Source organism: Magnolia sinica, chromosome 9 (assembly GCF_029962835.1).
Source record: "Magnolia sinica isolate HGM2019 chromosome 9, MsV1, whole genome shotgun sequence".
Taxonomy (NCBI): domain Eukaryota; kingdom Viridiplantae; phylum Streptophyta; class Magnoliopsida; order Magnoliales; family Magnoliaceae; genus Magnolia; species Magnolia sinica.
This window is the reverse complement of record NC_080581.1, coordinates 81,161,117-81,175,498: the sequence shown is the minus strand read 5'-3', so window position 1 is coordinate 81,175,498 and position 14,382 is coordinate 81,161,117. Positions and strand designations below refer to the sequence as shown.

At 41.7% G+C, this 14,382-nt stretch overlaps 3 protein-coding genes across 3 annotated transcripts; all 3 read left to right on the top strand.

Moving 5' to 3' along the window:
• The first annotated feature begins 5,313 nt into the window (after positions 1–5,313).
• Positions 5,314–12,020, top strand: LOC131255227 (receptor-like protein 6). The gene is made up of 2 exons (XM_058255919.1): positions 5,314–5,563; positions 11,185–12,020. The coding sequence occupies exons 1-2, from the start codon at positions 5,314–5,316 to the stop codon at positions 12,018–12,020; spliced, it is 1,086 nt and encodes a 361-aa protein (XP_058111902.1).
• Positions 12,021–12,041: 21 nt separating this feature from the next.
• Positions 12,042–12,803, top strand: LOC131255226 (receptor-like protein 33). Its single transcript, XM_058255918.1, has one exon. It carries the CDS (start codon positions 12,042–12,044, stop codon positions 12,801–12,803), a length of 762 nt encoding a protein of 253 aa, XP_058111901.1.
• An 859-nt stretch (positions 12,804–13,662) lies between these two features.
• LOC131255225 (putative receptor like protein 25) lies at positions 13,663–14,091 on the top strand. Its single transcript, XM_058255917.1, has one exon. It carries the CDS (start codon positions 13,663–13,665, stop codon positions 14,089–14,091), a length of 429 nt encoding a protein of 142 aa, XP_058111900.1.
• The last annotated feature ends 291 nt before the right edge of the window (positions 14,092–14,382 follow it).

Below are 14,382 nucleotides of genomic sequence, written 5' to 3'. Positions count from 1 at the left end.
ATGCACGGTGTAGATGTCCCTAAATACATCACATTAGGGCCCACATATGGGACCGTGGTCCCTGAACCAGACGCAGTAGCGTCCTGCTGTGTATGTATGTATATATATATGTATGTATGTATATATATATATATATATATATATATATATATATATATATATATATATATATATTCTTTGAAAAATCAAATTTCTGAGGTTTTTCAGAGGTAGGGCCCGCATCAACTGAATCCAGTTCAGCAAATGGATTCTACAGTCCATAACAAATCCATCAAGTCCAATATTGGGCATGCTTTAGCGTGTAGAAAAATTTGAGTGAATTTAAATGGTGAAAATCACTGTTTGCTAAGGTATGGCCCACGAGCTTGTCAGATCAGCTTCATTTTTCGGCTCAACGTCTAAAATGAGTTGAGGAAGAGAATGGACGGATTGGATTGAATCCATACATCATTGTGGGGCCTATACAAGTGGCTCACCCAAATAGCCTTGCACCAAGGCTAATATTTGTGTTTTCCATTCCGGTTGTGCCTTTCAAGTGGGTTGCCCACATGGGCCACCAGATGATGCATGGAGTGGACACAACACTTATAAAGTGGGCCCCACCTATAGATAGTTTGGATAAAATACAAGCTTCATGGTGGGGGTCCATCCGGGTGGGCCACGAGGCTACATCATCACATACAATAGAAAAGAAAAATGAAGGAGAGAGGGAGAGAGAGAGAGAGAGAGAGAGAGAGAGAGAGAGAGAGTGAGACACGTGTGATGGAGGGCTCCGTCACTATGAGCCCTCCCTTGCATTCAATCATACATCAAGTGGGTCCCAATACATGTGGAGCCCACCAAATCAAAGATCAACGGTGGAGATTCCTTCTCCACCCAAAATGGACGGTCTAAATGACCTCTTTAAATCTTAAGAAAGTAAACATCATGATGGGGTTCATGGAGTATGGTCCCATTATGGAATGATAATGAAATCAAGGTGGGCCATCGGCCACATCAAGGGTTCAAAGTGAGATCCATACCATCAATCGGAAAGCCTCACTTGGCCCATCATAAAAATATGAAAATCTAGCCTATAGAATCACCCACCTTTGATCGCCTATTCCTTCCTCCGCCAACACGATCTAGAGCTCCAAAGGACGGACTTCAACGGTTGAGATTGGTTTTGGAGGATGGGGATGGGAGATAGGAAGGTGGGCCACACATGGCTTCTCCATAGAAACAATGGACGATTTTCTCTTTGGGGTTGCTTAGGAGAATGAGAGAGAGAGAGAGAGAGATGATTGGAGAGGAGTGATGGGAGAGAGGGATGGTGAGTGATGGGTAGGTGTACTTGGTTGTAAGAGAGTGTTGACTTTAGGGGAGGGGTGGTTGTACTTGGGGATGGGGCGTGAGGTGATGGGAGTACTTGACATTTGACATGATTGATGGGATTGATTTGAAAGGTTATAGAGATTCTCTTGGAATTTTACAAATGCGCGGCATTTTCTCGAACTGAATGTGTGCCCACATTCCTGACCTAGGCATCGCCTTGGCGCCGAGACGCGGCATCGGAACCGCGGCGACGGCACGGTCACTAGGGTACAAGTTTCAGGACTCTGGAATACGGGATACGACTCGGGGTCACGTGCAACTACTAATAAAAGATCGCGGGTCGCCGAAATTCTACCGGGAGGACCATGGAAGCCTACGAGACTATGGGCTAGGATACGGGTCTTATAACAATGATCTAGGAATATCTCCATTTTCTTCATACATCGGTATGGGTAAATTTAAGTGTATAGGTTGCGGATTGACCTGCATGAATGGATCAAAAGATGCATCATTGACGGATGAGATTTGGAGATTGCAATGGTCAGTTGTTCCTTGAAATTGATCGTTACTTGAAGGACCACATATATCGCAATCGTTGAGTCCTCAATCATTACTTGATGAGCCAGGTATATCACAGTCATCATTCCCTAGATCATGATGTGTATCATTACATCACGTGTATCGCAATCGTCAAGTCATCGATCGTGAAATCTATCATTACTTAAAGGGCCAAGTATATCGGAATCATCGACTATTCGATCATTGCTTGAAGGCTGCAAATGAAGAGACGATAGGTTCGAATGTAAAGTATGATTTATGTTATTATCCTCACCGAGAGGATAACAACTCACTTTCTCTACATACAATGGCATTTGTTTTAGAGGAGTCTGTCCACAGAATAACATAGATGCTTTGAGATCTTCATCGTCTTTGATTCTATGTGGACGGAAGAATCCATGTAGTGCATCACCACACACAACTTTAATTATCAAATTGAATTCATCCGATGCAGTCTTCGTAATCTGATGCATTTTATCTAGGAGTTGCCGATATGTAATATCATCACTTACAACAAATCCTTTTGAGTCTCTACTATTATAGGTAAATAGTCCCTTGTCATATACGCTCTCTCCATCATAATAGCATAATATAGGCCTACAACCCATCCTCTTTGAATGTTGGTTAATCTGTGAAAAAATTGAATGGGTATAAGTTGTCGGAAATGAAGGATACTAGTTGTTATCTATAAAGGATCATGGTTATTATCCACTTTGGATCATGGTTGTCATTCACATTGGGTCGTGGTTGAAGACTACCATGAACCACTCAAAGGGTCATGGTTTTCAACCAAAACGGGTCGTGGTTGGTGAACCACGACCCGTTGTGGATGACAAGAAGGCAACCACAACCTGTGTGACTGACAACCACGATCCACTAGAAGGGTTGTGGATATGACTAACAATGGGTCGTGATTATCATCCATAATAAATCGTGGTTGGGAACCACCACCCAGTGTGTATGACAACCACGACCCTATCCTGTGATCTCGTGGTTCACATGCATATTGGATCGTGGTTGTCATCCACATTGGATCGTGCTTGTCGACTATGACCCACTCTAGATGAAACCACGATCCATTGATAAAAAAGGCCTCGGTCCATGTCACATTCTCAGGATTGTTCAAAATAAGTAACATCTTCTGCACTCTGAAAACATATAACTATTGAGCTAAGGACAAGGGACATTTTCGTCCAAAACATTTTATGTATAAAGGTTGTCAGAAGGCCACCCTCAGAATATTTGAGAGGTATGACCATGAATCGAGGCCAGTACGAAGGGAAACTGGTCCCCATTGTCATGGAAAACGGGGCGTGGTTCAAATGCACAATGGATCGTGGTTGTTATATACGTTGGGTCGTGATAATGAGGAACAATGGATCGTTGTTGTATCCAACGTGGATCGTGGTTGTCAACCATGATCTATATTCCGTGACAAGCATGACCCATATAACAACTGACAACCACAACCCATGTAAGATGAAAACCACGACCCATATTACATGACAACCACGATCCATATTCCGTGACAAGCATAGCCCATAACAGCTGAAAACCACAACCTGTGTAAGATAAAAACTACGACCCATATTACATGACGATCACGATCCATAACAGCTGGCAACCATGACCCATCTGGCATGACAACTACGACCCATAACATCTGCCAACCATGACCCATGTAACATCATGTGCATGTGAAAAGCACGATCCTTATAACATGATAACCAAGATCCAATGTGCATGTGAACCACGACACTACATCTGGGTTGTGGTTTTGACCCAGACGAAGGGTCGTGGTTGTCACTGTCAGTGGTCGAGGTTTGAAAATGTGAAGTCGTGATTTTTTGCTATCAATGGTGGAGGTTTGATCAAGGCGTGCCCTACAGTAAGTTCCCTTTCACATAATAACTAGAACCCTCAGCTTCTCGATTCTGATCTTCCTTTGCTTTAGCAAATGCCTATAGAAAAATAAAATATTAACCTCATAGTGAAAGAGGCTTTCAGACGAGAGAAACGATAAGGAGAAACAATGTCCCTCTCTGGCAATTGGTCCCTGGATCTTCATTGATCTAAGAAAATGAAAGAAGAAGAAGAAGAAGGTCTGTAAAAGGTGAATAAAGGCGACATTTGTTCCTTCACGAGCTTATAAATGCTTCCGTCCACGCCATGGTGTTCGTGTTCGATGCTTTGTGGTCCCCACCATGATGTATGTGCTCTATCCATTCCGTTCATCTGTTTTTACAGATCATTTTAGGGATTCATCCTAAAAAAATGAGAGGGATATAAATCTAGGGTGGACCACAACACAGGAAAATAGTAGTGATTGGATTTCCACCATTAAAATCCTCTTAGGGACCGCAGTACAGTTTATTTGACATCCAATCTGTTGATTAGGTCGTACAAACACAGATGAAGAGAAGAAACAAAGATCAGCTTGATCTAGAACTTTTATGGCCCCTAAAATGTTTTTAATGGTCTACGACGGTCATTTAACACTGTTTCTTGTGATGTTGTCCGCTTGAGATTGGGGTATACCTCATTTTTGGACTCATACCATAAAATGATCCCCCAAAATATATGGACGGCATGGATGTAACACATACATGGTGGTGGGGCCCACAGACCGTTGAGCACCAGCCATTGGCTGGTGCCCGAGAGAGTAGCTGATCCATCACTTTCTTCGGGGTTGAAACAAAAGGTAACTTCTGCTTCACTCCAGGACCATACGACTTCTGAACCACGGATAGGAGTATTTTCATCTGAAACAATATCCAAAAGATGTCACAAGGCCACTCTTGGGATATACGAAACGTCGTGGCTCCCAAGGTAAGTTGACCAAACTTCAAGGTCAGTACAGCCAAAATTCCTATGAAAAATATTGCCCCGATCTCGTAAAGCTCGTGACAATGTCGTGACATTTTGATCAAACAATATTATCAAGATAATATGCCTATATATTCAATATGTCACCGGATTTTAAGTTTTAGCTATTGTATTATGAAAATACTGCGGTTTTATTGATTTTTATTTTTTGAAATTGAAATGAATAGTTTATACGTGTTTTTTTTTTTTTTTTTAATTTACATTTAATAATTTATAATAAATATTTTTTAATATTTTATTTTTAATGAGATTTTGTGTATAGTATCACAAGATTATTTTTGAAAATCTCGTGAAAATTTCCTGGGCAGAGAAATTGCCGAGAACAAGAATTGTTGCTATGTTCATTCAATTTCCCCTTCACGAAATTTGCCTACGTATAGAAATTTCACCATACACGTAACCATTTATCCATCTCTTCCTCCCTATAAAAGGAGAAGAGTCATCACCGTCCATCACCCCAAGCTTTTATATTTCCCTCAAGAGTAACAAGTCCTTTGATCATCCCTTAATCTGATGGCCCATGAGAAGACTTCAATCTATATGGTGACTGTGGTCATGGCACTGCTTGTGCTAGGAAGCAACCATGCACATGCGAGCAGTTTCACGGCGTATGCTGGACCCGGGTGCAGCGGCAATTCGGAGCAGCTAAACCGGTGCGGTTGTTCAAACATTAATCGCCGTGGCGGCTACGTCTTCACCTACACCGGGCAGACCGCTGCGATGTACAACCAGGCCGGCTGCACTGGGGTCGCGCACACCCGGTTTGGATCCAGCGCCAGGGGCTGCTCCCCGTTTGGATGGCAGAGTATCTTCATACAGTGCTGATGGATGCTTAGACCACCGTCGATGGAACTTTTATGTTATGTAGTGCAATGGGCATGGCACATTAGTGCCGTTCTTAAATAAAAATTCGCACCCTGCTCATGGTAGATAGGTCTTCTTAAAAGCCATTGTATCATGCGTATGGGCGAGTTCGGAATAAAGCACGTGACCTTTGGAATTCTTTTTCTCTTTTTTTATTTTTATTTTTATACACACTCACGCACCTCACACACCGTAGTGGGATTTCACGACACATGGTGTTTTTTTTTTTTTTTACACACCCTCACACACTCACACCGTAGTGGAATTTCACCACCTATGGATACTCGGACCCTTGACTGGGTGTTGAAACTCCTGAGAGTCCATCACCCTAGCAAGAGTAAGGATCACCACATATGGGTTTCAAACCCACGACGTGGTGTTGAAACTCCTTAAAGTCTACCACTCAGGCAAGGATTGGAACCTGACCTTGAAATTCTATTTCTAGTCTATCTTAAACTTTTGCGGATCAACTTTCCGACGCCCCCACGCACGTCCAAATTCATCCATCCATCAGAGGGGTTCCACGATGTAGATAGTCGGCCCCAAGATCAGGTTTGCCTACTGGTCAGGTGGACCGTGGTTTGCAAAACAAATGTACAGCTGCATAAAACTGGGATGAAGTTTTTCTTACCAGTACACCAGTTTCCAATGTAGGGACCAACCATACTACATGTAATTTTTGGACAAAAATATCTACAATGTCAAACCTACCTTGTGGGTTGCCTGACTAAATGGTGGCGTGTGCATGGGAGCAGATTAGGTGAGACCCCGGATCCACCGATGTGGGTGGAACCCCTCACCGTGGGATCTGATGTATGTGACTATATCCATGCCGTCTAGCCGTATTCAAAGCTCATTTTAAGCTTAAAGAAGGCCAATATAATATTAAGCTGACATTTGTGTTTTCCCTTCATCCAGGTAAGTCGGTATGTGTGATATTACGAATAAGTTAATGGAGAATAAACGTCATTGTAGGCTGTAGGCTGTGGAAAGGTTTCAATTGTAGCCGTTCAATCGCAATTTCTTTATTTGCTGCGGCCCACTTGAGCTTCGCATCTGGCACAATTTTCGGCTTGTGTTTAAAAAATGGATGGTGGATCTAACACATGCATCGTGGTGCGGTCCACAGTAGGTGGTTGCAAGTGCCACAACACTCTCTGGTGTGAAAATCTGTGTACCAAAGAGGAAACATGTATATTTTCCAATTATAAATCCTAATTATTATTATTTTTTTCTTTCTTTCTTTTTTGAGTTTTTATTAGCTGATTTCCCAACTGAAATCCGTCACCGCCTGGACGTAATCCGTCCGGGCAGAGCTCTGTGGGGTCTACCGTGATGAAAACGACTTATCCACGCCGTCAATCCCTATTTACAGATCATTATACGGAATGAACCCAAAAATGAAGCAGAACCAAGGCTTAATTGGGTCACAAAGTGGGTGTTAAAGGTCCACCATTAAAAACTTCTTGGGAGCTGCAGAAGTTTCGGATCAATCTGATATTTGTGTTTTCACTTCATACAGGTGTACATGACATTATGAATATGTTGGATGGTAAAAAAAACATCACAGTGGCCCTTAGAGAGGTTTCAATGGTGGTATCATTATCACCACTGCTTCCTTTGGTGTGGTCCATTGGAGATATAGACCTGCTTCATTTTTTGATCATGCCATAAGATGATCTTTTAATATGTATGGACGGCGTGGATAAGACGTTTACATCACAGTGGACCCCACAGGGGGTAGGATGAAATCGGCTTCCTCTCCGCTGATATCATAGGCGCTGACGATGCGCATTCGAAAGCAAAAATAGGAAACGAAGAGAGAGAGAGAGAGACAGAGAGAGAGAGAGCAAAAATAGGAAACGAAAAGAGAGAGAGAGAGAGAGAGAGAGAGAGAGAGAGAGAGAGAGAGATGAATACTTGTGCGTTTTTGGACAAGGAACTGGGAATTGGAAAGCCCTCCCCTTGTACTTGGCTTTGGTAGTGATCCTTCCTGTACTCGGTGCTGGAAATGCTCTTGGGCCTACCATGCTCAAAAAATGAGGCAGATCCGTATCTCAGGTGGAGCCCACCACATGAAACGGCGGTGATTGAACACCCACCGTTGAAAACCACCTGGAGCAATGTTTATTATGTCACCGGATTGCGTAGTGAGCAACTTATTACGCTAAGCCTACTGAGTAAACTCTATGGTACCCACCATCATTCATGTATTTAATTTATCCATCTTGTCCATTCATTTACCAGATAATTACAGGGCTTTGGCCAAAAAAAATGAAGACTTTCCAAAGCTAATTAAAGTGGACCACGCCACCAGAAAGAAATAGTTTGAAATGAACGTCTACCATTGAAAAGTTATTGGGCCACGGGAGTTTTAGATCAAGCTTATATTTGTGTTTTCCCTTCAACCATGTTGGTTTGATCTCATGAACAAAGTTGGAAGACAAATAAACATCACTGTGGTACTTAGAAAGGTTTCAACGGTGGAAATCAATACTTCCATTGTTTTCTATGATATGGTCCACTCAAGCTTTGGATATATTTTAATTTTTAGCTCAACACCTGCAATGATCTCTGTAAAAACGTATGGACGGCGTGGATGAACCCATCCGAGTTCTGTTCTGTTGCATGCCTGTGAAAAGTCCCATGTAGGGCTCTCTATGTGGGTCGTGCTTCTTAAACGAATATCTGTTGTCGGTGATTGCATGCGAGTAGTTGGGATCAGTGTTCGAAATATCGATACTATCGGCCAATATTATCGTTATCGCACCCCTGCGAGACGAAACCTCCGTGATAACCCCCAGAAGATACCAAAAAACCCAAAATCCAGATATCGGCCGATATATCATCAATATCACACGATATATCAACAATATCGCCCGAAAAAAATTTGAATCAGAAAAAAAATAAAAAATCGGAGAGTACCTGTAGGCTGCAACGAAGATCGGTGATCGAAGGTGGGCCATTTGACAAGTAAGCACGCTTTTCCTCTTTTTCTGGCAATTTTCTTTCATTTCCCTCTTTCTTCGCTGATTGGAGAGCGTCTGTGGGAATTTTTTCGAGATTCCGGCGAGAAATCAGGGCGGATTGAGGAACCTCGCCGCGAATATTGCTCCGAAACGCATGCGTTCGTGAAGGAGAGGGAATGTGAAGGAGAGGGGCACAAATGGGTGAAAATGGGTCGTGCGGATGGGTTAAAAAGAAATTCGGATGCGTACTGAGTTGTTCGGTACACTCTCATCGTACTGAGTAAACTCTGTTGGGCCCACTGTGAATTCATGTGATTTATCCACACCATCTATACGTTTTTCTATATCATTTTAGGGGTTGAGCCCAAAACTGAAGTACATCAAAAGCTCAAGTAGACCATACCAAAAGAAACAATGGAAGTATTGATTTCCACCATTAAAACATTTCCAAGGCCCTTGGTGATGTTTATTTGTCATCCAAACTATTCATAAGATCACGCAGACATGGATGAATGGAAAACACAAATATCATCTTGATCTAAAACTTCTGTGGAGCCCGAGAACTTTTCAACGGTAGACTTCAATTCACACTATTTCAAGTGGTGTGGTCCACTTAAACTTTGGATATGATTAAATTTTGGTTTAAAGCTCTAAAATTATATGATAAAGCTGATGTACGAAGTTGATATAGTGCATGAATGACGGTGGCCCCCACAGAGTTTACTCAATACGTAATCCGCTTGCGTGGTGCGTTACTCAATACGCTCTTATGGTACTCAGTAAACTCACTTCGGTCCACTTTTAATGTATGTGGTCCATCCACGCCGTCGATACGTTTTTACTAACTATTTAACTTGTTAAGCCCAAAATTAAACCATATCCACAACTCAAGTGGACCACATTATAGGAAACAGTGTTGAATGAGCGTTGACCATTAAAAACGTTTTGGGAGCCATAAAAGCTTTGGATCAACCTGATATTTATTTCTTCCCTTCATCTGGGTATTTACGACCCAATCAACAGATTGGATGTCAAATAAACAGTACAGTGGGCCTTAGGAGGATTTTAATGGTGGATATCTAATCATTATAATTTTTTGTATCAATCCCTAAAATGATCCGTAAAAGTGGATGAACGGAATGGATGAAACAAATACATTATGGTGGGGCCCACAGAGCACCAACCACTAGCATTAAAGCAGCTGACATTTAATGCTTTGTACATTTTAATGCAACCAAGCTTATTATTTGGTGTGGTCTACTTGAGCGTTGGATCTGCCTCATTTTTGTGCTCATGCCTTATAATAATCTAAGAAAAGGGATTAACAACTTAGATGTACAAATACATCACGGTGGACCCGCCCACAGAACTGCCCGTTTGAAGCTAGGGATGGGCGAGGGTAGTACGCAATCCGCGTCCAGACGTGGAAGATACTGACAGGTTGCGTAGTCAGACTGCCTACTGAAGTAACGCACCAAGTTCTGTGGTGCCCACCATGATATATGTGTTGTATGTACACCGTCCATACATTTGGCTATGCCATTTTAAGGCATGAGACAAAAAATGAGTCAGATCCAAATCTGAAGTGGACCCCACCACAGAAAACAGCGGGGAGAGGGATGCCCACCGTTGAAACCTTTCTAAGGTCCACTATGATGTTTGTTTGAGATCCAATCTATTTATAAGTTAAGATAGACATGAAAGAAGGGAAAAAAACAAATTTTAGCTTGATCGAAAACTTTTGTAGCCCTTAGAAATTTTTAATGGTAGGTGTCACTCTCTCCACTGTTTTCTGTGGTGGGGTCCACTCGAGCTTTAGATTTGACTCATTCTTTTTCTCATGGCCTATAATGATATCTCCAAATGGTTGTGTTTTCATACATGACTATGATAACTTTATAAATATCATGCATCCAATTTAAATATAGTTGCATTAGTTTAGTTAAACATCGCATAGCTTAGGACCCTATACAGAAGAAACTTATTATGTGCATATTTTTTTTGAGATGTTATGATTTAAAAGTGTATCTTAAGGGCTTTTTTAACAATTTTCAAAGTTTCATTAAAAATTCCAACCATTTCCTCAATGTTTCCCCATGTTTCCCAAAAAGTGCAATAAATTATGCAATACAAACGATATATCCTGTGCAATAACCGATACCTATCTGTATCTCAAGGGTGCGATACATAGTGCTGTACCGATATTTCAAACACTGGTTGGGATTGATTTAAACACTCCTCCCTTCCCTGTATAATGCCTCCCAACCTTCTCTCTTCCTACACATTCCAAATCCTCCCAAGAAAATCAAATGGATCTTCTCCACCCTCTTACTAATACAGCCTTTTCATTTCTCCTTCTCTCTTCCCTCCCTTTCTCTTCCCCTTTTGTCTTTGCCAGTGTCAGTAACAGTAAAGACTTGTCAAGCATGCATGGAAGATCACTTCTCTGCTTTGCTCCGCCTGAAACAGAGCTTTATCTTCTCCTATGAGGACAACACCACTAGACTGTCCTCTTGGAATCCTGATAACAGGGATTCCAAGACTAGACTCCCCTCTTGTAATCCTGATAACAGGGATTGTTGCTCTTGAGAAGGCATCACGTGCGATGGTGTCACTGGTTACGTGACTAGTCTCGACCTCAGCGAGCTCCGTATCTACGGTCGGATTGATTTTGTAAGCCTCTTTCGTCTTCCGAGCCTGCAGAGGCTCAACCTCGCTTACCATTACTTTGATTCCTCTCCATTTGACCCATCTGGGTTTGAACATCTCACCAGTTTGACCCATCTCAACCTCTCTTATTTGCATTTTTATGGCCAAATCCCGCTGGAAATCTCCCGCATGACCACTTTGGTGTCCCTCGATCTATCTTTCAATACCTACTATGAATACCTGAAACTTGAAAACCCGAACATTGGAGCATTCGTCCAAAATCTATCGAGTCTGAAAGAACTCCATCTCGATTGGATAAACATCTCAGCGGAGGGTAGTGGGTGGGGCCTGGCCTTATCCTCTGCACTCCCTCGTCTCCGCAAATTGAGCTTGAGAGGCTGTGGTCTTTCAGGCCCCATCCATTCTTCCCTTTCCAGCCTCTGTTTCTTATCTCAACTTGATCTCCGTGGAAACGATCTCTCTTCGGTGGTACCCAACTTGATAGGGAACTTCTCTTCTTTAACGTCACTAGCTCTCAGTGATTGCGGATTGCATGGAAAAATTCCAGAGAGTATTTTCAGGCTGCCAAACCTACAAACCCTCGATGTAGGATCCAATCCACTTCTTACGGGTGAAATCCCTCCAAACAATACTCTCCGGGAGTGGTCCCTATCCGACACTGGATTTTGTAGCAACCTACGGGATTCATTCAGTAATTCCAAACTGCTGACAATGATCCACCTTAGCCATTGCAAACTAGCCGGCCAATTTCCATCATGACTTGTGAAGCTCGAGAAACTCATGCATTTGGATCTTTCATTCAATGGTTTCAGCGGACCATTGCCATCATGGCCTGTGAAGCTGGACAAACTCGTGTTTTTGGATCTTTCATACAATGGTTTCAGCGGACCATTGCCATCATGGCTTGTGAAGCTGGACGAACTCGAGTTTTTGGATCTTTCATCCAATAATCTCAGCGGTCCAATCCCTTCTTCCTATGGCAACAAGTTTCAAAATCTTCAGCGGCGCATGGTTAACAAGAATTCACTTAGTGGGACCATCCCATCATCATTGTTTTCACTCCCATCATTAATAGTGTTGGTTCTCCAAGATAATCAATTTAGTGGTCAACTTGACCAGTTCCCATACACATCCTCTTTAGTGCTATGGATGATTAATTTGTCCAACAATTTACGAAGTGGGACCATTCCATCATCATTGTTGTTACTCCCATCATTACAAGATCTGTACCTCCAAGATAACCAATTTAGTGGTCAACTTAGTGAGTTCCAGAACGCATCCTCTTCACAATTAGAGACGATTTACTTGAGTAACAACAGCTTGCAAGGGCCTATTCCGATACCCATCTTTGCACTAGCCAAGCTTTATTACCTCGAGCTTTCATCAAACAATTTCAGCAGTGATGTGGACCATGGCTTATTCCAAAACCTTATGATCTTTCAAATAACCACTTCTCAGTCGGCTATAGCGGAAGCAAAGCAATTCAACCTCCATATCCTTCGCCAAAATTCAACAGTTGTCATCAAGATCTTGCAACATTAGCAAATTTCCAGATATCTTGAGAAGCCAAGACGAGATGTATTCTTTGGACCTTTCCAACAACAAAATCAATGGTGAAATACCCAACTGAATATGGAAGGTTGGAAATGGGTATTTGAATTATTTGAATCTTTCTTTTAATGCTTTAGAGGGATTAGTGCCACCAATGCTTGATCTTTCCATAAGCTCGTTGGGTGACCTTGACCTAAGCTTTAATAAGCTAGAGGGCTCAATCCCAATCCCTCTGCTTTTCATCATATTCTATTCACTTTCGAGCAATGATTTTAGTGGAGAAGCTCTACTGTTATTTTGCAACACTAATATAGAAGTCCTCATTCTGTCTAACAACCACTTCAACGGTTCGATTCCACCATGTCTAGGCAAAAACATCATTGGCCTCACTATTTTGAATCTTGGAGGAAATGCATTTCAAGGCATCTTGCTTAAAACATTCAAAAAGCAATGTACTCTAGAGACACTTGATCTTAGTCGATATCGGTTAGAAGGTCAGGTGCCAAGGTCTTTGGCCAATTGCAAGAAGCTGGAGGTGTTAAACCTTGGAAACAATCAAATAAATGACACCTTTCATATTCCGTTGGAAAACTGGTCCCAATTGCGTGTTCTCATCTTGAGATGCAACAAATTCCATGGCACCATTGGACAATTCCTAACAACTCACAACTCCCCACTGTTACAAATCATCGACCTCTCTTCTAATAGCTTCACAAGTAGCTAGCCATCAAATATGTTCAAGAGTTGGAAGGCAATGATGGAGGGCAAATCCCAATCTCAATTTCTTAGCAAAAAATCTGATAGTATATACTACTAAGATAAAGTTACTATTGTGAGCAAAGGGCTAGAAATGGAGTTGGTAAAGATCCTTACTGCCTTTACCGTAGTGGATCTCTCAAATAACAAATTTTATGAGGATATTCCAAAATCAATTGGGAATCTAAAGTTACTGCATGTGCTCAATATGTCCAATAACCATCTCATTGGCCGAATTCCAGCATCATTGGGGAATATAAAGGAACTTGAGTCATTAGATCTCTCGCAGAACAATTTATCAAGTAAGATCCCTGAGCAACTTACAAAGTTAATATTCCTTGCGGTGTTAAATTTTTCACAAAATCTTCTTATGGGTAGCATACCACATACTCAACAGTTTCTTACATTTACGAATGAATCTTTTCAAGGGAACTTGGGATTATGTGGTCTTCCACTATCAAAGAAATGTGAAGATAACAATGTTTCACCACCATCAACACAATTGGAAAGCAAATACGACTGAAATCTATGTGCATTGGGTTTGGAGTTGGATACGAAGTGGGATTGGGAATTCTTTTTTGGACTCTAGCACTTTGGACAAAGGGAATGTTTATTGATAAAATGCTTTTGTTAATATTTCCATCTAAGACATTTAGTCTAATGCATCGATACTAAGCTCGATGAGGTGTGTTTCTTTTTGTAAGGCCCACCCAAATAATTGTTTCTTTTTGTGGAGCCCAACCAAATGATTGTACATTATTTTATTCATATCAACAAAGTTACAGGTGGTGTGCTCCCACCTTTCTATAAAGGT

Excerpts from the sequence above, each read along its gene's own strand:
- LOC131255226 (XM_058255918.1), top strand. The coding sequence starts at position 12,042 with ATGCATTTGGATCTTTCATTCAATGGTTTCAGCGGACCATTGCCATCA.
- LOC131255227 (XM_058255919.1), top strand. The coding sequence starts at position 5,314 with ATGGCACTGCTTGTGCTAGGAAGCAACCATGCACATGCGAGCAGTTTC. Across the intron at positions 5,564-11,184 it reads CTCCCCGTTTGGATGGCAGA|GCATCACGTGCGATGGTGTC; the intron begins GTATCTTCATAC and ends GCTCTTGAGAAG.
- LOC131255225 (XM_058255917.1), top strand. The coding sequence starts at position 13,663 with ATGGAGTTGGTAAAGATCCTTACTGCCTTTACCGTAGTGGATCTCTCA.